The 23,078-nt window shown below is 43.3% G+C and overlaps 1 protein-coding gene and 1 non-coding gene across 3 annotated transcripts in view; both read right to left on the bottom strand.

Annotated features, from left to right (window-relative positions):
* Positions 1-71: 71 nt before the first annotated feature.
* Positions 72-23,078, bottom strand: part of LOC115194037 (peroxisome proliferator-activated receptor gamma coactivator-related protein 1) — a 45,683-nt gene continuing 22,676 nt past the window's right edge. For both annotated transcript variants that reach the window (XM_029753312.1, XM_029753311.1), the window contains 8 exons: positions 15,427-15,487; positions 15,057-15,124; positions 12,913-13,627; positions 12,401-12,592; positions 2,730-2,808; positions 2,350-2,471; positions 1,632-1,783; positions 72-1,459 (listed from right to left, as the gene is read on the bottom strand). In XM_029753312.1, the coding sequence (XP_029609172.1) occupies positions 1,359-1,459; positions 1,632-1,783; positions 2,350-2,471; positions 2,730-2,808; positions 12,401-12,592; positions 12,913-13,627; positions 15,057-15,124; positions 15,427-15,487 (1,490 nt within the window). In that variant the 3' untranslated portion in view covers positions 72-1,358. The remainder of the gene's footprint in view (positions 1,460-1,631; positions 1,784-2,349; positions 2,472-2,729; positions 2,809-12,400; positions 12,593-12,912; positions 13,628-15,056; positions 15,125-15,426; positions 15,488-23,078) is intronic.
* LOC115195062 (small nucleolar RNA SNORA50) lies at positions 1,971-2,112 on the bottom strand. The gene has a single exon (XR_003878600.1). It is a non-coding gene; the product is annotated as a small nucleolar RNA SNORA50 (small nucleolar RNA).

Below are 23,078 nucleotides of genomic sequence, written 5' to 3' on the forward strand. Positions count from 1 at the left end.
CATGTATACTTTGAGGTAGTGATTCCAAAAGAAAAAATGGTACCATGTAAATGAACACCCTTGCACAGAAGTACTTGTGGCTACGCCATAGTTTTATTCGGTAGAGGTTAAGGTTTTTCTGGTTTAGCCTCCAGGCCTACTCAACACGACAGTTTCATTTAGGTGTTAATGAACAAAAATCTTAAACAATGCCAAATCTAGAAGATTCTTCACACCCCCTTTTCAATCAGCAGTTTTCTGAGAAAAGCATGCACACTTTAAAAATATGCTTCTCATCATAATCTGTAAAATGTCTTACAACTAATTTAAATGTATTATCACTTTATACTCCTTTGCCTGATGACAGGCAAGTGGAGTCATTAAATACAAGCACATTAGTTTCCTCGATTAGCTTCAACCCTTTACAAAATGAGGGGAAGACAGGACAGGTGAGCAAAACCAATTGAGTCTCCTGGTTTCCTAGCTCTGAAATCACTCTGTCAAGAATGAATGAAAAGCAAGACTGGAGCCATGTTCAAAACCAATATTGACTCAGGTCAGTCAGTGATATACTCTAGACAAAAATCAAAATGTCAACCAGTTTAAAAGGTTTGGTTTATTTAGGTTTGCAGTACATTTTAGCAATGTAGTTCCACCTTCTCCCAAATATCAGGGAATATTCACTTAAGTATCCCCCCCATTTCTAAAACATTCTCCCCCCCCATACATTGTGGAAAATCTGATTACACATTTAAATAAATTCATTCCTGTTAAAAAGTTTCCCCATGTAATTTCTTTTTTTGCTTTTAATCTTTTCATACAAATCTTCACTTCAATAGAAGGTGTAAGCTTGCAGAAACACAAAAAACCCTACCTAAGTAAAGACCGGTAGCTATGTCACAATGCAGGACAATGCGTTAGCCAGCAGTCATTTCAAAATATTCAGAAATAACATTTCATAGTTCATAAAGATACAGGCTTGAAATGAACATGGCATAAATGATTTCACACTTAAAACAAGGCAGACTTCCTGCCATCCAACCATTTTCAATTAATGACACGGATTCTGATGTATTGATTCAATTAATGACATTGATTCCATTGACTTGAACATAACTTAAATGCCCTATGAGCGTCTTACAATGCCTTACTCTCATAACCCAAAATCTAAGGTAATTTTTCAGATTGCAGCTTTGAACTGTAGCTTTTATGAACCAGAAGAGAGCCACATCTATGTTTATCAATGTTAGCTGGCTAACGTTTTGACCATTGGTTGCGATCCACCCCTAGGTCAAGGCGAAGGCAGAGTTGAAGGTGAGGGAGCCTGCCGCGGCTCTGAGGTAAGTCTTAGCATGGCGCCCCCAGTGGGCTGACCTCTGTTACCTCTTCAGACCTTTCTGGGCCTGCTTCAGTAAAGTGTCAAAGTCAAGTACATCAAACTTGCCCTTTGCAGGCGATGGGTCATACTCACGGTTAGAATCTGGAGGGAAGATGGAAAGAACATTAGTGTCACTTAACTCTCCTTGCATCACTGCAATCAATGTAAGTGTATATCAAGAAAGTTGCCAGAACAATAATAAATATCTATGATCATTTTCTGAAAACTGACAACTTGTACCAGTGTCGACAACCCCTAAAATAGTATGTTCTACCTAGATCAGCGTAGCTGGCCTTGCAGAACTGTCTCCTTCCCCCAAAGCAAAGGTCAAAGGGGAGTTCATCAGGCTTACGGAGCTTGCTGCCATTCTCGATGGCTGTGAACGCATCCTTCGTATCGTAGTACGTCACAAACCCATAGTTATCCCTATCACAGAGATGGAAAGCAAATATTAAAACATATGCATTAGTCAACAAGGGTTGTATTGATTCATTATGGTACACAATATTAATAAAATGCAGAAACAACAATTAACGTTATAGTCCAGGTAGTCCTGCTGGTCGGTTTTCTTCCGTTTGGTGACATGAACACTACCAATGACTACTATGTGTCGAGGTGTGAGTTGTTCTTAAAAGAGCCACCTGGTGGTTTAGCCAAGAGGCCCCAGTTATAAACAAGCCAGGTTGTTGCTGTAGCAGCTGTAGATTGGCCTGAGAGACCACAGAAAGGGTCAACCAGGTTCAAAGACAGTGCACTGGGGGGGTGGTTCATGTAACTGACAGGGTAAAGCCTAGGTGTTGCTCTGGGATAATATCTGTTTTCAAGTCTTGCCCAGTAAGCGTAAAACCAAAGAAAATGTTCTGTGATGAGGCAGTAAGACTCAGACTTGTTCTATAGACTTGTTTTTCAGTTTCAAAATGTTTTCCATAATCGTGCCTAGTGAACATGAGGAATTACTCGTTACAAAACATGACCTGTTTGAGAGTACTTACCCATGGTCTCTAAAGTGTAGAGTGCACTCCTCAATCTCTCCATACAGAGAGAAGCGTTCCCTCAGCTCTTTCTGTGTCATTGTCCCACGGATTCGCCCTACATAAACAACCCTACGCTCCTCCTGAGGGGTGAGTGAGAATGACAGTCAGATGACATCTTATTCTGCGCACGATTGGCTTAAAAGCACACAATTCCCCCCCCCCCCGACACTTCTCAGACAAATGCCAGTCTTCAACTGAAGAGGACACACTGCTCTGGGGAACTGAACCCAGAGAGACTGTCCCGTTCCTCTTATGGCGGTTACTGATGGACACAGATAGCAGCAATTCTTTAAAAAAGGCACAAATCGTCAACTTCACTTGGATAGAAATGTACTCACGATCGCTTTTTCTTTGAGTCTCTTCACCTCCTGGCTGTTCTCTCTAGATTCAGGCCGGTAGCCTGGTCTGAGAGAGGGGCTGTGGGAAGAAACGGAATGAGGTGGTCAATGTTGTAGATTGTTTTTTAAAAAAAATCTGTATCCATAAAGCCAAGTACATTATCCCAAGTAGTCAGGACATAGTGCCTTCAGAAAGTATTCATACCCCTTGACATATTTCACATTGTCGTTACAGCCACTGTTCCGACCAACAAAATAAAGTTCTGAATCGGTTTCAAACCCCCAAAAAACAGTTTATCGTTCCTTTCTCTGTAAACCTGAAATATTATATATTTTTTATTTAGCTAGACAAATGTAAACAAATCAGTGAGGACAGAGCAGCTTGCTGTGGAGCGGGAAAGCAATTTAATCTGTATAGAGAAATGTATATTTTGCCATAATAGCATGGTTTAATGATAATGAAAGACAAGATTCAGAAATTGAGGGTGAAAAAGCTTTCCTTGAAGGGCATCTTGTTAGGACAGGCATTATCTGAATTAGGCCCACAGAATTATACCTACGGAGAAGCAGCGTTGATGGAGGAACTTTGAATGTCTTTGAACTTCCGAGTTGGTTTAGCGTTGGACCAGAACAAACCTTATCTAGCTAAAACACTTGTGTGCAGAGCAGCACTAGAATTAACGTATTACCTTTTTGTAGTTAATAAAGCCATCATGAAACCTATAGTATCCTTAAAAATCACTCCCTAATTGTCAGAGGGGGAGGGGCAGGTAGCCTACACACTTACACCCACTGGTAAAGACTCCCAGCTGGCAGGCAGATGCTGGAATAAGTTTGAGTGACAGTGAGGGCTTTGCATAGGCGCTTTGATTTGTGGGACTGGAAAATAGCTCCTGAAAATATAAAGTAATGCTATTAACCGGTTCCAATGCTTTTAAAATAATGGTTCTTTTCCGGAATAGTATAGATCACTTTTGGTTCATGGTTCTGTTTCCCAAATAATAAAAAAAAAAGCCCCAGTTTTCAGTTCTGTCCCTGAAACAGTTACAACCCTTGATTTGCACATGAAAAATTCAACTTTTGTCAAGTTGGTTGAGCATTGCTAGACACCCATAGATTTAAGTCAAAACTCACTATGCCACTCAAGAACTCCAGTGTATATTTCATATTGTGTTTTAAGTTATTGTACTGCTGAAAGGTGAATTCGTCTCCCAGTGTCTGTTGGAAAGCAGACCAGGTTTTCCCGCTAGAATTTTGCCTGTGCTTCGCTATATTCCGTTTCTAATTTGTAGCGACTGGGTGTATCGATACACCATCCAAAGTGCTTTTTTTTTTAACCCACCTACCAACAGGTGCCCTTTGCGAGGCATTGGAAAACCTCCCTGGTCTTCGTGGTTGGAAACCACTGCTCATCTGAGGGACCTGACAGTTGTATGTGTGGGGTAAAGACATGTGACAAAATCCTGCACGGAGCCTTCACCGTGCACTGCCACTTTAAGAGCGCATCAGCAGTCAGGAAGGAGGAAGTAAATACAGCTCTCGGTTGGCCCGGCAGCTTGACAGTGTCCAACGCTGCAGAAGTCATTTAACTTGTTATGGATAGGGGGCAGTATTTTCACAGCCGGATAGCTTTGGATAGAAACACTCAAGTTTCTAAAACTGTTTGAATGGTGTCTGTGAGTATAACAGAACTCAAATGGCAGGCCAAAACCTGAGAAGATTCTGTACAGGAAGTACCCTGTCTGACCATTTCTTGGCCTTTTTTGCCATCTCTATCCAAAACAAAGGATCTCTGCTGTAACGTGACACTTTCTAATGCTCCCATAGGCTCTCAGAAGGCGGCAGAACGTTGAATGATGACTCTGCTGTCTGGCTGAAAAACAGTAGCGCATTTGGTAAGTGGTTGATCTGAGAACAATGAGACGGGGGTGCGCGTGCACGAGACGACTCCATGTTTACATTTTCAGTCTTTGAACGAAAACAATGACTCCCGGTCGGAATATTATCGCTTTTTTATGAGAAAAATCGCATAAAAATAGATTTTAAACAGCGTTTGACATGTATTTTGAAATTTTGTCACGATACGCGCCGGGCGCGTCACCCTTCGGATAGTGTCTTGAACGCACAACAAAACACCGCTATTTGGATATAACTATGGAGTATTTGGAACCAAAACAACATTGGGTGATGAAGTAGAAGTCCTGGGAGTGCATTCTGACGAAGAACAGCAAAGGTAATCCAATTTTTCTTATAGTAAATCTGACTTGTGATTACCAAACTTGGTGGGTGTCAAAATAGCTAGCCTGTGATGGCCGGGCTATCTACTCAGAATATTGCAAAATGTGCTTTCACCGAAAAGCTATTTTAAAATCGGACACCGCGATTGCATAAAGGAGTTCGGTATCTATAATTCTTAAAATAATTGTTATGTTTTTTGTGAACGTTTATCGTGAGTAATTTAGTAAATTCGGCAGAAGTGTTCGGTGGGAATGCTAGTTCTGAACGTCACATGCTAATGTAAAAAGCTGTTTTTTGATATAAATATGAACTTGATTGAACAAAACATGCATGTATTGTATAACAATGTCTTAGGAGTGTCATCTGATGAAGATCATCAGAGGTTAGTGCTGCATTTAGCTGTGGTTTTGTTTTTTCTGACATTATAGGCTAGCTTGAAAAATGGGTGTCTGATTATTTCTGGCTGGGTACTCTGCTGACATAATCTAATGTTTTGCTTTCGCTGTAAAGCCTTTTTGAAATCGGACAGTGTGGTTAGATTAACGAGAGTCTTGTCTTTAAAATGGTGTAAAATAGTCATATGTTTGAAAAATTGAAGTTTTCGGATTTTCGAGGAGTTTGTATTTCGCGCCACGCCCACCATTGGATATTGGAGCAGGTGTTCCGCTAGCGGAACGTCTAGATGTAAGAGGTTTTAAGTCAAGTCAATCGCCGGTGTTACCGCTCTAGGTCGTGGCTGTAATCTTTTGGGACCGCTCCTGTCAATGTTCGCATGGAGTAGAAGCAACATTGTTGCGAAGCTTTGAAAAACAAACCATCAGGTGTAACAGACAGTTAGTGCAACTGCAGGCCTGAAGTCAACAGCTAAGACCCCCCCCTCTTTCTCTCATGTCCCCTCTATTGCTCCAGTGTTTTTCACTGCAGACTTTCCTACGTGCTCCTTTTGATGTTCAGTGTCAGACTATTAGTCCCCAGCCAGTCGTATTTGGTGTGGCATTTTAAAGTTAAAGGGCGTTTGCTTGAGTTATTGCTTGAACTATTGATTTTGTGTGGGACTATTTACATTTGGCAGAGAAGACTGACATTAAGGCCTTTTGTTTTGTCTATGATCACGCCCACACCCCCCCCCCCCCAGGAAGTAATACAGAATATTGCAAATACTCTGACTGGGTTCTTTGCCAATTGCTCCAATGAAGTTGCCTATAAATTGCTCTGCCATTAGTATTGTATGAGGTAATATTGGTTGGGTTACCTCTGTGCTGTGATGTGTTTTATATGGTGTGCCTCAGCCAGGAGAGAAAAGATAACTGGCAGGCAGTCTTCTGCTAGTGTGTGCTGGTAGGGGTACTCTATCCTACTCTTCCTTTCGGCAGGGTTAATACATTTTTACATTTGACATTTTAGTCATTTAGCAGACGCTCTTATCCAGAGCGACTTACAGTAGTGAACGCATACATTTTTCCCCCATACTGGTCCCCCGTGGGAATCGAACCCACAACCCTGGCGTTGCAAACACCATGCTCTACCAACAGCCTAGCACCCGTACAAAATCTTTATCCCTCTATCAATACTTTTATAGAATTGGCGCCCAGAGACTTGAAGAGAAAAGCACCCATGGCACCACCCACACATAGCATGTATTTTGTTGGAACCCCATACTGTATCAATGTGGACACCTACTGGAAATTATGACCGGGATTCTTTCATTGTGTAAGGACTTACTGTTTAATGGAGTTGGAGTGCACTGGCCCTTATCCCCAGGCTTCTGGCTCAACTATACCAGAGGTGTCTGTGCTCAATGGAACAATGGACACACCAACCATAGTTTGACAATGTAGGACAATGCCATTCGCAAACTCAGTGAAAGTGTGGAGGCTCATAAGAAAGACATGCAGGTTGGCTCACCTATTCAGAGAAATATTTGCAAGAGTCTCTGAAGCAGGTTGTTCAAGGGGAAATGGAAAGTTCAACACTTCATCTAGTCACGAGGACCAAAAACAGAGCAGAGGAGTCAGCCTCTTGTGGAGTGTTCGTAACTTAAAAATGTTAACCTCTACAGGATCGGTGCCACCCCATGGGACGGTTGAGCTAACGTAGGCTAAAGTGATTTGCATGAGGTTGTAAGTAACCAAAAAATTCCCTGGACATATTTCCAATATGGGCAGAAAGCTTATTCTTGTTAATCTAACTGCACTGTGCAATTTACAGTAGCTATTACAGTGAAAGAATACCATGCTATTGTTTGGAGTGCGCACAGTTATGAACTTAAATGTATTAAACCAATAGGCACATTTGGGCAGTCTTGATACAACATTTTGAACAGAAATGCAATGGATCAGTCTAAAACTTCACACATACACTGCTTCCATCTATTTCCAAAACCTAATTTGTGCCTAGATTCGTAAGTCATATTAGCCTCTTGCATTTCAAAAGAAAAAGTTTTTTCTTTGCATTATCCTTTACCAGATCTCGTGGTATATTCAACTACATTAATATCACATTTCCAAACGTAAGTGCATCAAGAACATGCATATCCTTGCTTCAGGTCCTGAGCTACAGGCAATTAGATTTGGGTGTCATTTTTAAGCGAAAATTTAACAAAAAAGGGTCCGATCCTTAAGAGGAATTATGGAGGACATGAACTCCCAAGGAAACTACAATTTTTGATTGAACAGACAAAAAGGAGACCTCTAATGAGATGGAAAAAGCACAAAAAGGCCACAGACCTTTAACTGGGGGAGCTGCACCAGGAGATAATGCAGTTCTTTCCCTTTCTAGACAAATCCTCTTCCGCTGGCTCTGCCATTAAGGGCCTGTCAGGGCGATGAGATTGAGACTCACCTCACATCTTGTAATTTTAATTGATGACGGCCTCTTATATTGCATATTCAACATTTACAAAACAATTGAAGCTGAAGTTGGGATTTTATTTAGGAATAAGGCACGTTTTTCTTTTAAAGCCAGAAGGAGGCTACTATCAGCTACATTTGCACCTTTAGACTACGGGGATATTTTATATGAATACTTCCACTCAGTGTTTGAGAGCAACTGACACCCTTTACCATGGCGCATTGAGATACATTTTAAACTCCAAAACCCTTACGCACCACTGCACTTTGTATATCAGGGTTGGCTGGCTTTCTCTAGTCACTCGTAGGCTCAGTCACTGGTATAATTTTATTTACAAAGCCATTTTGGGTTTACTACCATTTTATTTGGCCATTTTTATTGTTCAGAAATGTGGTGGGTACTCTTCGCTCGCTAACTGTTCCAAATGTCCAAACTGAATTTGGTAAAAGGGCTTATGTACTCTGCGCCGTTGGCTTGGAACTCCTTCCAAAATACTTTTAAACTGGAAGAACTTGTCCCGATTGGCGTTTTTAAATCACTGATGAAGGATTGAGACCGATTTCCTGATCTGTCAATGGTTTTAATTTACTGTTTTATGATTGTTATACTCTTGTAAATTCTATGGTTTTTACTAGATTACTTGTCGTTTCATGTTGTCTGTCTAATTGTGTAATGACTTGGTGCTGCCTATCTTGGCGAGGACGCTCTTGAAAAAGATTTCAAATCTCAATGCGCCCTTCCTGGTTAAATAGGAATTATGAACAGGTAGCAGTACAAAAAACCCTATGAAGATACTGTTAAACAGAATTCCTGTTTTCCCAAGACCCCTGACACAGTTAGAGCTCCCTCCCCATCAAACTACTTTCCCCCACTTTTGGCAGCCCAGATGATGTTGAGCTGCTGTTTTTCCTAAGTGTAATGATACTTTCTATCCGGTCCCTCACTGACTTGGAGGTTCTTGCCACCCTCCAGTGTTCTCCATGGTACAGCAAGAGACTGGTGGGATATAGCCCATGAACATGTCAACCTGGAAGGAGTTTCAAAACTATTCCTCTGAGGACTATGAGGCTGAACGGATTCACAACAGAGTCCAGGGTGAAGCAGAGACAATATGGGACGTTGCCTAATCCTATCAAGTTTTATTCAGAAGATGGAAGGCTGACATTACTGAGCAGGAGATGGACAAACTCTTAACATGGTTCCCGGCCTTGCCAGTCAACATCAGGAACGTGCGCAGAATGTGCATGATCTGGTACGTCTTGAGACTTAGGTGGTTCCAGTCCTTCTCAAACTCAAAACCCTGTTCCCTCATGGCTGTATGCAAACAACTCTCCTGGGGCTAACCCGGCTGAGCCGTACATGCCCAAGATCCAAGACAAAAGTCCAGTGACGTGCTGGAGGTGTAAAGTCAAACACCCTCCAGGTTCTTGCCCCCTCTATGGCCAGTGTCAGAATTCAGAAAAAGTCAGAAAGGATTGAAGACAGTCCTGCGTACAATTGAGTCAACCTCAATGTCCACCATAAAGCCTTCAGACAGCACAACTAGCTGTCTGTCTTGTATTTCGCAACTATTGGTTACTCTGGCTGTTAGTAACTAGGGAGGGAAGGCCATACACAATACAACTTACACCCTGATGCAGGACGTCCCTGGAGCAAAATATGGCATTACCCCATGAGGAGCTTCAAACCTTGGAGGAAGGACCATTGTACTTGGCCAATGGAGAACCTACCACTCCCTCAGGCTGGATTTATATGAAAATAAAGCTACGTGAGATTAACCTTCCTGTGGCTATTCTTGCAGATACGAGTCTTGCATTTGCGGTAGTCCTTGGCCTGGACTTAAATGCACTTCAGTGGACTGACCATCTCGATGTCCGAACCGTCATATCAGCTGTGCTCTGAGCATTCCTGGTCTCATCCATTTCAACCTGGAAATGCACGGAATTCAGGCTGGAGCCTGCTACCTTATCCAGAGTACTGGCTAGGTCAAGACAGACAAAAACAAGTTCTACCAGTGAAGCAAGAGAACCATGCTATCATCCAGTTTACAGCCGTACCCCTCTTACCCGAGAGCAAAAGCGAACTTGATGCTGATTTCTACATCAAACAAGCATGTCTGTCAGATAACGAGAGGTGGCAGCTCTCCCAGATGTTGGAGAGGAACAGTGAGGTCTGTACTCTTACACCCAGACTAAACTAAATCAACACCCAGCATGAAGTCCATAAAGCAGCGTCCCTACAGGCTAGCCCCCGCCAATCTGGCAAATCTCAAAAAGCTAGAGAGCATATTGGATAATTGAGTTGTGGAACCTTTTTATGGATGGGCTTCGCCAGTTGTCCCGATTCCAAAGAAAGATGGTGGATATCGATTCTGTGTAGACAGGAAGCCGAATGCCATAAAGCGAAACCTACCCTCCACCGAGCATTAATGACATACTGGAATCTCTGGCAGGAGCATCCATCTTCAATAACCTGGATCTGAACAGCGGATATTGGCAGTTGGCAATGGATCCCGCCAGTCAGGACAAGACTGCCTTTGTCACCTCTCCTTCAAAGTCATGCCTTTTGGTTTGAAGAACGCTCCAGCAACCTTCCAAAGGCTTCCAGCAACCTTCCAAAGGCTGTTGGAGACCACCCTGGGTGATCTGAGAGGAAAGTCTTGTGTATCAAGATGGAATCATAATCTACTCCTGTCACTGACCATCTGCAAGACACTGTCCGTCTTTGACATTTATTTCTGCTTGCCAGAATTCAAGTTCCTTGGTCATGTGATTAATGCTGAGGGTATCCATGTAGATCCAGCCAAAGTTGCAGCAGTGCAGGAGTTCCCAATTCCCAGATCCCTCAAGGGTTTTCAGCGCTTCCTGGGTATGGCACCACGCATTTGTGACTGACTTTTCAAAGGCAGCCGAAGCACTCGAACACAGCCGAAGCACTCAAACACAGTCATATGTTTGAAAAATGGACGTTTTTGGATTTGAGGTATTTGTAATTCGTGCCACGCTCTACCATTGGATATTGGTGAGGCGTTCCGCTAGCGGAACATCTAGATGTAAGAGGTTATTAAGGGAGTGAAATTCCACCAAGTGTCTGGATGATTCTTCCCTCTGGATGATGTGTGTGGAGAGCACAGCAGAATGATACCGCCATCATGGCGATCCACAAGAGTCTGTACCACGAAGACTGTCTCGCTTCAATGAGAAGTTCAATACTTTATCCTGAACTAAGCTGAAAAACTCCAAGAGGAGAGGAAACACAGCACCCATTAGCGTGTAGTCATCCCCTCTACATAAACTGACCAGATATCCAAGCTTATCATGCCAACCCCCATGAGTAGCCATCTTGGTGTTTAAGCCCTACCAAAAATTACAGGAGGCCGCTTATTGGCCAGGCATGTGGGTTGATACAAAGAAGTTTGTACAGCAGTGTGAAGTCTGCAGTTTTGCATTTCTGGCAGCAGACTGAGGTGAACCATCCAAATGAAATGCTGGGAATTGACCTCATGGGACCTTTTCCTCCCAGCCAGGGGACTCAGAATGAATGTTTATTGGTGGTAGTGGACATCTACACACTGTGTGGAGTCATTTCCCCCCCACAAAGCCACTGCATCCGCCATTGCTCCAATTCTATGAAGGGAGGTCTTTACCAGAGTCAGGATTCCAGACCAAAATCTGACCGAGGTCCGCAGTTAATCTCAGGAATCTTCAAAGAGCTCAGTACCATCCTCAGACAAACCTGACGAAAGGGTAAACAGCACCCTGAAGGGGATGATTGCTTCATTTGTGGAGGAACAGCACACAAGGTGGGATCAACATCTTCCTGAGTTTTGCTTTGCACTGAAATCAGTCTTGCAAAGTCCCAACATTTCACCTGACTGACCAGCGTTTGATGCAGTACAACACCACATCTTGCTAGCCAGAGTGGAGGCCAGCAGAATCAAAGCCAAACGACAGCTCAGAAACTGCATGTTGTTGACCTAAAGCCCTGCTACCCTACGGCAGAAGAGCTGGATTGCAGGAAAAAGCAACACCCACAGGAACTCTTCTTGGATGACAGAGGACTTCCCTGGTTTTGTGTAGCAGGAACATGAACCTGACTAAGCCTGCATCCTCTGAAGAAACACTTTTCATGGGGGAGGATTGTGGTGAAATTCTGCACTGACATCACATCACTGTTGCAAAGCTTTGAAAAACAAACCAAATCAGGTGTATCAGACAGAGCAACTGCAGGCCAGAAATCAACAGCCAAGAACAGCAATTAATTCTTAAATTATATTAAAACAGAATTAGTCCATGCAACTTACGTGAAAGCAAATATTTACTCTTGCCATAACGGAGTTTAATAATCAAGACATTTATGCTTCATTATTATTATTAAATAATTTCTCTAAACAAAATTTCTGACATGGGGTATTGTGTGTAGGCCAGTGACATCTTAAATTCAGGCTGTAGCAACAAAATGTGGAAAAAGTCAAGAGGTGAAACATTTCTGAAGGCAATGTACACAGACTGCATGCGGTTAATTTCCATAGGTTTTTTGTTTTTTTACCCCATGGCTGTTTACAAGGAAAGTGCTTTAATTACCTGCGTGGACTACTGCCTCTGCGCCATGCCCGTCTGTGGGGAGAGCGGGAACGGGACCTACTCCAGGATCCAGATCGGGAAGAGGAGTAGGAATACCGCCGCCTGGGAGGAGAGCGGGACACGGAAGATGAGGAGGAACGAGAGGAGCAAGACGAGGAACTGGAGCTGCTCTTAGAGTGACGAGGCCTGTACCTGGGAGGAGAGGGGGGAATCTGTCAGTGATGTCAGATTAGGATGGACTAGATATTGCCATTAGTCACATGTAAACCAATGACGTCACCTTTTTGAGTGCTACATTGGTAGCAGATTGAGAACTCATACTAAATCTGTTCAAAACTGGCATTTGTGCCCATAGCATGAACCAGCCATTTTCCCCCTCACTGACTAGAGATGAATATGGACATTCTCATCATGTCAGATTTAAGACTCAGTGCCATTAGAGGACACCACCTTGCCCAGTGAGGGGACAAATAGATTTTAAGACAGAAACAAAGAAGGGATGAGCATCTCACCTCTTCCTGGGTGGAGAGCAAGAGCTAGACTGAGAAGAGGAGGAGTGAAAGTCAGACTCCGAGTCAGTAGAACAAGGGCTGGAGGAATGGTGGATTCTCCTTTTCCTCTCGCGTCCTCCCTTTCGTTCCCTGGGGCTGGGGGAGCAGGTAATGTTGTGGCCCCGGTAGGCTCTCCCTTTCTTGGGACTCCTCTCCAGGGGACCAACCTGTTGCTCCTTCCTGGTGGGAGAAGCTTCAGGGGTCCCCAGCACAGAGCTAGTCCTATCAGTCCTTACATCCAAGGGCAGGGGAGCCTGCTGGGTCTTCGTACCCAGGGCAGGGATGAGGGTCTGGAGGGAGGGGACAGGGATCCTCTGGGGTGCCCTGTTAGTGGTGCTGCCAAGCGGCTCGATGGTCCTGATGGTGATGGCTGCTTGCTGTTTGACATTCCAGCGCTTGCCTGGCTCTTCAGCAATAGCCACAGGCTCCTTCTGAGGGAGGCAGTAGTCGTGGTCTGAGAAAGCCAAGGTGAGAGCCACCGTGTTGGGGGTGGGAGTTATAGGGGGGCTGGGAGGCTTGCTTCGGAGCTTGTTGGAGGGCAGGGGCCGCGCGTTGATCTGGATGGCCTTGGAGGGCGATGATTTGGGGGTCTCAGCCGCTCGGCTCTTCCCAAGGAGTGCCACGGGGGCCAAAGGCTTCCACATCTGGTGAGGAGGAGTAGCTGGAGGGGTCAGACCTAGAAGGAGATGGGGACAGAATAGTCCACTACTGTTAAATCTGAAGCAGAATGCCTCTGGTTGTCATTTAAAGGTAGATTTTAGACCACAAGAATGGATGTCAAGCATTTTACCAGGAGATACAGGCAGGTGTTCAATTACTCCATGAGTGACAGCAATTTATCTTTAGGGTGTAAACCTCTGCCATGTTTTTAGTACGTTAGCAGTGTATAGGGCGGCAGGTAGACTAGCAGTTAGTGTTCGACCTACAACTAAAGGTCGCTGGTTCGAAGACCAGAGTAGGGCACTTAAACCCAATTTGCTCCAGGGGCACCATACTACTATGACTGACACTGTAAAACATTTCAATGCACCTATCCATTGTGAGACAAAACATGTTTTTTATTATTAGCATTAGCAGCGTACAGGCTGAATGGTGTATGATTAGCATTAGTAGCGTACAGGACCCAGTTTGCCCTTAGCAATGGAACTTAGGCTTACGAGTGTTTTAACGATGCATCGTTCCTACAATGGCCGAAGATGTAGCATGCATTTCCCAACACCATGGAAAAATAAAGTTATTTAAGTGGGTCGTTGGAGCATGCATCGATACCGATCGGATCAAAAGGCAGCGCTGCTCTCTGATCAGCTTTATCCATTCTAATCTTACCTTAATATTAGAATTAACCCAACCATACTAATGACGGATCAGCTCCTAGAGATATCGCCTATGGTTACAAATATCAACTTCGCAGTTATCGCCACTCAGACAGATAATCTTGATTCTATGTTCAGCAGAGATTTGTGCATGAAGTGACACGGTAGGGGGAAGAAAAAAAGATACACCTAACGACGCACTTAGCTGTTCCAAGAGTGGTCGAAAGAAGTTGGTAAATAGTAATTGTTTTCAAGTGCAACTTTCCTAATTGTTAAACCTCCCAAAGGTTTGCAAAACTAAGTTCCTATGAAGGTTTGAATGATGAACTTAGCCTTAAGATGTTTTGGGAAACCAGGCCCCGGCTGATCGGTGTGCGATTAGCATTAGCAGTGTACAGGGCGATTAATACACTTGGCGTTGCATAAATCATGCTCTACCAACTGAGCCATGCATGACCATATTGGTGTATGACTAGCATTAGCAATGTACAATTAGCATTAGTGTACAGACTGATTGGTGTGTGATTAGCATTGTATTGGGTGATTGGGATTCCACTAGATTTCATAGCCAAAATTGTCTATATGGGGGGAAAAAAATACAAAAAGGCTTTGGTCACAATTTAAGGTTAGTCATAAAGTTAGCAGTGTGGTTAGGTTTAAATCAGATTTTGAAAAGTTACATTTTAGAAATAGACAGGGCTTATGACCATGGCAACTGGGTGATTGGTTTATGATTAGCAGTGTACAGTTAGCATTAGCAGCTGACCGGGTGATTAGTACAGTAGTTCTTACCTGCAGTGCTTGCCAGGTCATGTGCGCTGACTCTCTCCACAACTGTCCTGTCACATGGCTGCTCCACACTACAATAGAAACAAACACACCTTCAACACTGCATCATTGAACAGGTACACTTCTAAGATGAGCCCAAGGCTAAGTCCAGATGCCACACCGACAAGGACAAAACAATTTGGCATTGCTGAAGAAAAAAAAAGGGGGGGGGGGAAATGGTTCAAATTATTTTATCCAAAAACAAACTAAATGGTGGATCTCTTGGCCCATTGTGCGGTCAGACATCAAGGTTTTCAGTGTGCAGTAGATCAAGGTAACATATACAAAGTACCCACACACACCCAGAGCAGCATGGGGCTGTAGGGTAACTCACCTAGAGTTTCCTACAGCTGCTGCTCTACCAGAGACCTCCAGAACATACTGCTCCTCTTTAGCTGGAGAGAAGAAAGAAGGAATGAGTAAAATCAAGGGATGGAGGAGAGGTCAGTAAAGTAGCATGCTCACCTTTCACCAACACATTCATAGGCACCCGTTTCATTGATAACATCTTGATTTTGGGCTAGATCTACATGTTTCAGCCATTATGCTAGGCCTGGACTATTCAGCGGCGGTGCCAACACACACACACACATCTGGACAGTTGTTCTAGCTGGGGCCTGTACATCCAGCCGGACAATGGCTGTGGTCACAGTTAAATGGATCTGCGGACAGGGCAGAATTCCAGCTCAGTGGACATGACCGCATAGCAGCCGCCCTGACTATGCAGCACCTTATTTTAAAGGCACAGTAGCATCAAATGTGAACCCAATTTCCCCCCCATGTAGGGCTGGACAATATGGCCAAAAAATATATATACAAAGATATATCTATCCCACTATATTTTTCATAGTAAGACAGAGGTTTTTGAATAATTAAAATGTAAACTCCACCCATGTAACTTGCAAAATGCATCATGAGATGCCAAATTTCTGTATTTTTAAAGTTACATGCCATCTTGAAAACTAGATTGCTGACATGCAAAACATTTGGGGAATATCAACAATTGACTAATGAAACATAGCAACAGTTTGGGTGGACTTTCTTTAAGTTCTAAATATCAGTAGTTCAGGACCCTAGGGTGGCAACAATATTTCAATGGGGCTTTTGCCACTCTGAACAGTAGAAAACAAATCTAACTTCACCCAAAAATAAACATTTCTGTTATAAATTACTGTCCCACATAGGGCTGCATGATAGATATGGGCAAACAATCTAGACGTAGTTTATTGGTGAAGTGTTGTAATTCATGGAAATGTAATTTGGAAAAATGGGCAGCACTTTGACAGATAAGCCAGAGAGGAATTGTGCCAGGGTAGGAAGCAAAGTGTTGGTCAGTGTTTAACAGGGGACCATATATACATACATACATACATACATACATACATACATACATACATACATACATACATGAGATTACTGCTACCAAGGTTTCCTTTTCCCAAAAATATACGGAGGGTGCTCTAGCAAACGAACAGCAAAGACATGAGGACACCATCCAACCTGGAACTGAGTGAGTAGTGTTGTCTAATGCTATTTTGAAATCCAAGAAAGAAAATGTAAAAAATAAAATTAATACATTACAATGATATATTTTACTTTATAGGGACTGAATGCTGAGTTAAGGCAGCCAAACTTGCTAGGACAGATCAGATACAACTTCAACAAGGGGCAGGGGTCTTTGAAGCCCCCTCCTGCTGTTCAAGAAATCTGCTTCCAGAAATAAAAGCCTCTCCCAAGTGGGTGACAACTAGTCCCGTTGCATGATGCACTGGTGCTTGGATTCCACCTGCCAATCTGTTCACCGTCTGATTTGCTGGTTTTAAGCAGTAAACTTTCAAATGGCTCTTTGTTGACTATTGGTGGGTGCTATTGTCCTCCATCAGCACCGGCCTGTACCCTACCTGCCCAAAGCTCTCTCCTGGCCCCTTACACTAGCTATGAATTTGTCCTGCTAGGTGACCTAAACTGGGACATGCTTAAACCACCTGACCAAGTCCTAAAGCAAATGGGTCCCCGTAAATCTCTGATTACCCAATCGCACATGGTATGACTCCCAACACCCAGAAAAGGCTACTCTCCTTGATGTTATCCTCAAATAATCCTGATAGGTATCAGTCTGGTGTTTTCTGTAATGACCTTAATGATCACTGTTTTACAGAGTGACTGCCTGCAGGGAGACTCCAAGGTGTTAAAAAAGCTCCTGAAACTTGACTCCCCAAAAGAAACATCTGGCTCAGATTGTTTAGACCCTTTTATAGGCCCATACACCTTTAAATTCAACCTCCAGCTGCGTACCCCTCTAGCACCATGGTCAGCACAAATGTTTTTTTGCCATCATTGTAAGCCTGCCACACATAATATGCATTTATTAAACATAAGAATGAGTGAGTTTTCCCATGAGCCAGGTTGTGACAGCTCTTATAGGACCAAGGCACAAAAATAATTATCAATAATTTCGCTCTTTATTTAACCATCTTACATAAATCCTTATTTGTTCGTCGGAAATTGTGAATAACTCCCCACAGGTTAATGAGAAGGGTGTGCTTGAAAAGGATGGACATAACTCTGCAGTGTTGGTTGTATTGGAGTGTCTTAAATCAGTTTCCAGTCTGTGCCTGTATTTAGTTTATGCTAGTGAGGGCCGAGAATCCATTCACATAGGTATGTGGTTGCAAAGGGCATCAGCGTCTTAACGCAATTTGCCAAGGCAGGATTCTCTGAGCGCAGCCCTATCCAGAAATCAGGCAGTGGCGTCTGACTAAATTCAACATTTTCACAGAACCACTTGTTGCAATTTCGATGGGGCTCTCTTGTTCAGATATCGGTAAGTGGACTAGAGGCAGGCCATGAAAGAGATAAATCCAGTTGTGTTATCCGTTTCGGGAAAGTACCTGCGTAATTGCGTACCCAACTCACTCAGGTGTTTCGCTATAATCACATTTCACATTGTCCGTAAGCGCGAGTTAATTTGCAAAAAAAAATAAAAATACAAGGATGAAAATACACATTTTTTTTTTTTTACATTTTAGTAATTTAGCAGACACTTATCCAGAGCGACTTACATTTTAAAAATGTATGCATTCACTACTGTATTTATTTTTTGCACTGGCCCCCCGTGGGAATCGAACCCACAACCCTGGCTTTGCACACACCATGCTGGCGTTGCAAACACCATGCTCTACCAACTGAGCCACAGGGAAGACCCGTGTGTTGTCCTTGTTAATGCAGACAGAAGAGCTCCAACTTCTTAATCATAGCCTCAATTTTGTGCCGCACATCGAATATAGTTGGAGTCCCTGCAATCCTAGATTCAGATCATTCAGGCAAGAAAAAAATAAACACCCAGATAGGCCAGTCGTGCTCATCATGCAAGCGGTCAGACAAATGAAAATTATGGTCAGTAAAGAAAACTAAGCTTGTCTCTGAATTTAAAAAACGTGTCAATATTTTGCCCCTTGATAACCAGCGCACTTGTGTACAGTATGTTGTAAAAGCGTTACATGGTCGCTGCCCAGTGCAGAAAATACACACGAGTTCAGGGGCCTTGCTTTAACAAAGTTACCCATTATCACTGTAGTGTCCAAATGTCTTTCAAGCTGTCAGGCATTCGTTTAGCAGCAAGAGCCTCTCGGTGGATGCTGCAGTGTACCCAAGTAGCGTCAGGAGCAACTGCTTGCCCGCACATTACCACCATGTCTCCCTGTCATGGCTTTTGTGCCATCAGTACAGATACCAACACATCTTGACCACCAAAGTCCAGTTGATGTCACAAAGCTGTCCAGTACTTTAAAAATATCCTCTCCTGTTGCCCAGGTTTCCAGAAAAGGATGTCTTTCTTAATTGACCACCCATAAATGTAACGGACATGTACGAGGAGCTGTGTCAGGCCCGCCACGCCTGTTGACTCATCCAGCTTTAACACATCTAAATCACTAGCTTGTATGTGACGCAGCAATTGTTTCAAGACATCTCCTATGTCACTGATGAATCATGAAACTTGTTTGAGGAGGCCTTTCCCCTAGCATTATCTCAGCCATATCCGCGGCAGGAGGGAAAATTAAGTCAACAATAGTACGGGGCTTTCCTGTCCTAGCCACTCGGTAGCTCACCATATAAGACACTTCTAGCCCCTTAAATGGTATGTGTTGCTTTTATACACGTCTTACTCGAAAGTAGTCTTAATTCTCACTCAAATTCCATGGCTTATTTTCCAAATTGGCATGTTTTTTCCCCCTGCGCAAGAGTGAAGGTTTCATCGAGTTGTACTTTTGCACACAACACACTTTGGCTGAGGAATGGCACTCCTCTCAATATAAGTGAACCCCTAAATCAATGCAGTTCTCATATTTGCGCCTGATGGTCCAACGTCCCCGTCTGTTGTTCGGTGCTTTCCCGGGGAAGGGGACAGTCGCTTCTCGGCTGAATCAGATTCACAACGGTCAGTGTCCATGCTAGCTGGGCTAAAAAATTTAGAATTACTGACGCTAGCATTGGATGTGCTCGTGGAAGCAGGACTTGTGTCGTCGACAGGTGCAGTACTGCTGGTATGTCTATGGGCCTTTCTTTTTACCATTTATCAATTTAAGCAAACAGAATGAGCAGCAGCTACATATGGACAGTTAGTGGAATTCCCGCGAGAGCGTAACGGTTAATGTGATAGGATGTAAATTATTTGACTAGGCTACCTGTATGTGTTATTTCGCTGAACACTAGATGTTTCACTGCCAGAAATAAAATTAAACCGAGACTACTCAGGCAAGAGAAAAAATAAAATAAAAATGTATGGAATGGAAAATATAAATTGACTATCTGAAAATGTGAAGAACTTTATATATTTTTTAAAACGTGAATCACATTTTTATTTGCTGGACCCATGACGGCATTGCACGTACACCAGTTTGGGAATACGTGTGGTAGACCATTCCATTCTTGTGGGCCGACTAAGGAATATTGTGTCTGAGGGGTCTTTGGCCTGGTTTGCTAACTACTCATCTCAAAAGAGTGCAGTGTATAAAGTCAGAACATCTGTCTCAGCCACTACCTGTCACCAAGGGAGTACCCCCAATGCTCGATCCTAGGCCCTACGCTCTTCTCAATTTACATCAACATAGCTCAGGCAGTAGGAAGCTCATCCATTTATACGCAGATAGTCTTATACTCAGCTGGCCCCTCCCAGGATTGTGTTAAACACTCAAAGCTTTCTTAGTGTCCAACAAGCTTTCTCTGCCCTTAATCTTGTTCTGAACACCTCCAAAATAAAAGGTCATGTGGTTTTGTAAGAATAAACCCTCAGGAGGGAGTGTTCACACCTGTGGGGAGAGGGGCAGAGCTTGAGGTAGTCACCTCATACAAGTACTTGGGAGTATGGCAAGACAGTACACCATCCACCTACAACACCCATTCTGCCAGTCACATTCTGTTTAAAGGTCCCCACAGCACACACACATCCCTGGGTCACTCTTCTCAGTTCGCTGCAGCTAGAGACTGGAACAAGCTGCAAACACTGAAACTGGACAGTTCTCCCTCATACATTTTTTGCTTGTCAGCTCGGGGATTTGATCTCGCAACCTTTCGGTTACCAACGCTCTAACCACTAGGCTACCTGTCAGCTACCTACTGACAGTTGCGGCTGCTTTGCGTGATGCATTGTCTCTACCTTCTTACCCTTTGTGCCCAATAATGTTTGTACCATGTTGTCATCTTGTGTTGCTACCATGCTGTGTCATCTTAGGTTTATGTAGTGTTGTCTCGTGGTGGTGTGTTTTGTCCTATATTCTTTTTTATTTTTAATCCCAACCCATCCCGCAGAAAGCCTTTTGGTTGGCAGTCATTGTACATAAGAGATCTTAACCAACTTGCCTAGTTAAAAAAAAAAAAAAAACATTACATATTGCTAGTTAGCTCTAACTAAACATATTCATGCTTGGCCTATTCTGCTGATTTAGAAGATACCATTGCACAATCATGCTGCTCTAGGCCTACACCAGCACTTACAAATCACACTATTAGCTAGCAACGCTTACATTTTGCTAACTAGTGGCTAACAATATTTACTTAACCACAACATGCTAAGAAAAGAAAGCCTTCTGCAGACTAAGAGCTACACAAACCCATTTTATTTTTGTTCAAAGGCAATATGAAACAATTCAAAGATTTTACCGAGTCAGTTCATAAGGTAATATGTCAATTGAAATAAATTCATTAGGCTGTAATCTATGGATTTCACATAACTGGGAATACAGATATGCATCTGTTGGTCACAGATGCTTAAAGGCAGCAGCGTGGAATGAGTACCAGTCAGTATCTGGTGTGACCACCACTTTCCTCATGTAGCGTGACACATCTTTATGCATAGAGTAGATCAGGCTGTTAATTGTGTCCTGTGGAATGTTGTCCCACTTCAACGGCTGTGCGAATTTGCTGGATATAGGTGGGAACCTTGAACATGCTGCCGTATACGTCGAGCCAGAACATCCCAAACATGCTCAATGGGGACATGCCTGGTGAGTACGCTGCCATGGAAGAACTGGGCCATTTTTCAGCTTCCAGGAATGAACAAATCCTTGCGACAGGGGGCCGTGCATTATCATGCTAAACCATGAGGTGATGGCGGCGGATAAATGGCTCAACAATGGGCTTCTGGATCGCGTCACAGTATCTGTGTATTCAAATTCCCATCGATAAAATGCAATTGTTCGTTGTCTGTAGCTTATGCCTGCCCATAACATAACCTCACCTCCACAATAGGGCACTGTTCACAACGTTGACATCAGCAAACCACTTGCCCACACGTCTGCCCAGTACAGTTGAAACAGATTCCTCCGTGAAGAGCACACTTCTCCAGCGTGCCAGTGGTTATCGAAGGTGAGCATTTGCCTGTCAATACGAGCATGGAGAGGCGCTTCAGTTTGTGCAGAAGTTCTTCGGTTGTGCAAACCCAGTTTCATCAGCTGTCCGAGTGGCTGGTCTCAGACCATCCGCAGGTAAAGCCAGATGGAGGTTCTGGGCTGGCGTGGTTACACATGGTTTGTGGTTGAGGCCAGTTGGACATACTGACAAATTCCTTAAAACGATATTGGGAGCAACTTAAGAGAAATTAACAGTACATTCTCTGCCAACAGCTCGGGTGTCAGCTTGCCAAATGCACGCTCCCTCAACTTGAGACATCAATGGCATTGTGTTACAAGTGCACATTAGTGGCCTTTTATTGTCCACAGCACAAGGTGCACCTGCGTCATGATCATGCCGTTTAATCAGCTTCTTGATATGCCACACCTGTCAAATGGATGTATTATTTTGGCAAAGGAGAAAAGCTCACTAACAGGGATGTAAACAAATGTCCCCAAACTTGAGAAATAAGCTTGTGCATATGGACAAATTAGAGTGTTATTTCAGTTCATGAAACCAACACTTTACATGTTGCATTTGTTTTTTTCTGCAGTGTAATCGTGTAATTATACAACGCTTGGAAGCAGCATCGGTGTCACTGACATCTTGTTTCTTCTGACCATGCAGACTGAATGGCAAGTGAAGTGCTCGTGACTCCATAGTCGAGCAACATGCTCCCCTTGAGTGATGGGGCAGGGCTACGACATGCAGGAGAACAGGGTGAGACTCGACTTGCAGGAAGCAAACGGTAAACTATAAAAATTGACATATGCGATGGAGTTGGGCATCACATTTAACAAACCATATTGAAATACCATTATAGAAGACAGTAAAACCCAAACCGTCAGTGTATCAATACCATTATAGTAAAATAGGTATAGCACCTAGCCCTACCCCCTTGGGGAAAATAAATAAAGGCTCATTAAAAAAGGTTAGGACATGAAAACCCATCTCCTGAAACATCCATATCGCATGTTCGCAACTGTCACCTCAATGTTTGAACTTGAATACCAATGCTTTCTAACTCGAGGTGGGCACTTAACTAGATGACTCACCATGTTCATTATTCACATGCAGAATACGTCACAAATCATGTAA

This window comes from Salmo trutta, chromosome 5 (assembly GCF_901001165.1).
Source record: "Salmo trutta chromosome 5, fSalTru1.1, whole genome shotgun sequence".
NCBI lineage: Eukaryota > Metazoa > Chordata > Actinopteri > Salmoniformes > Salmonidae > Salmo > Salmo trutta.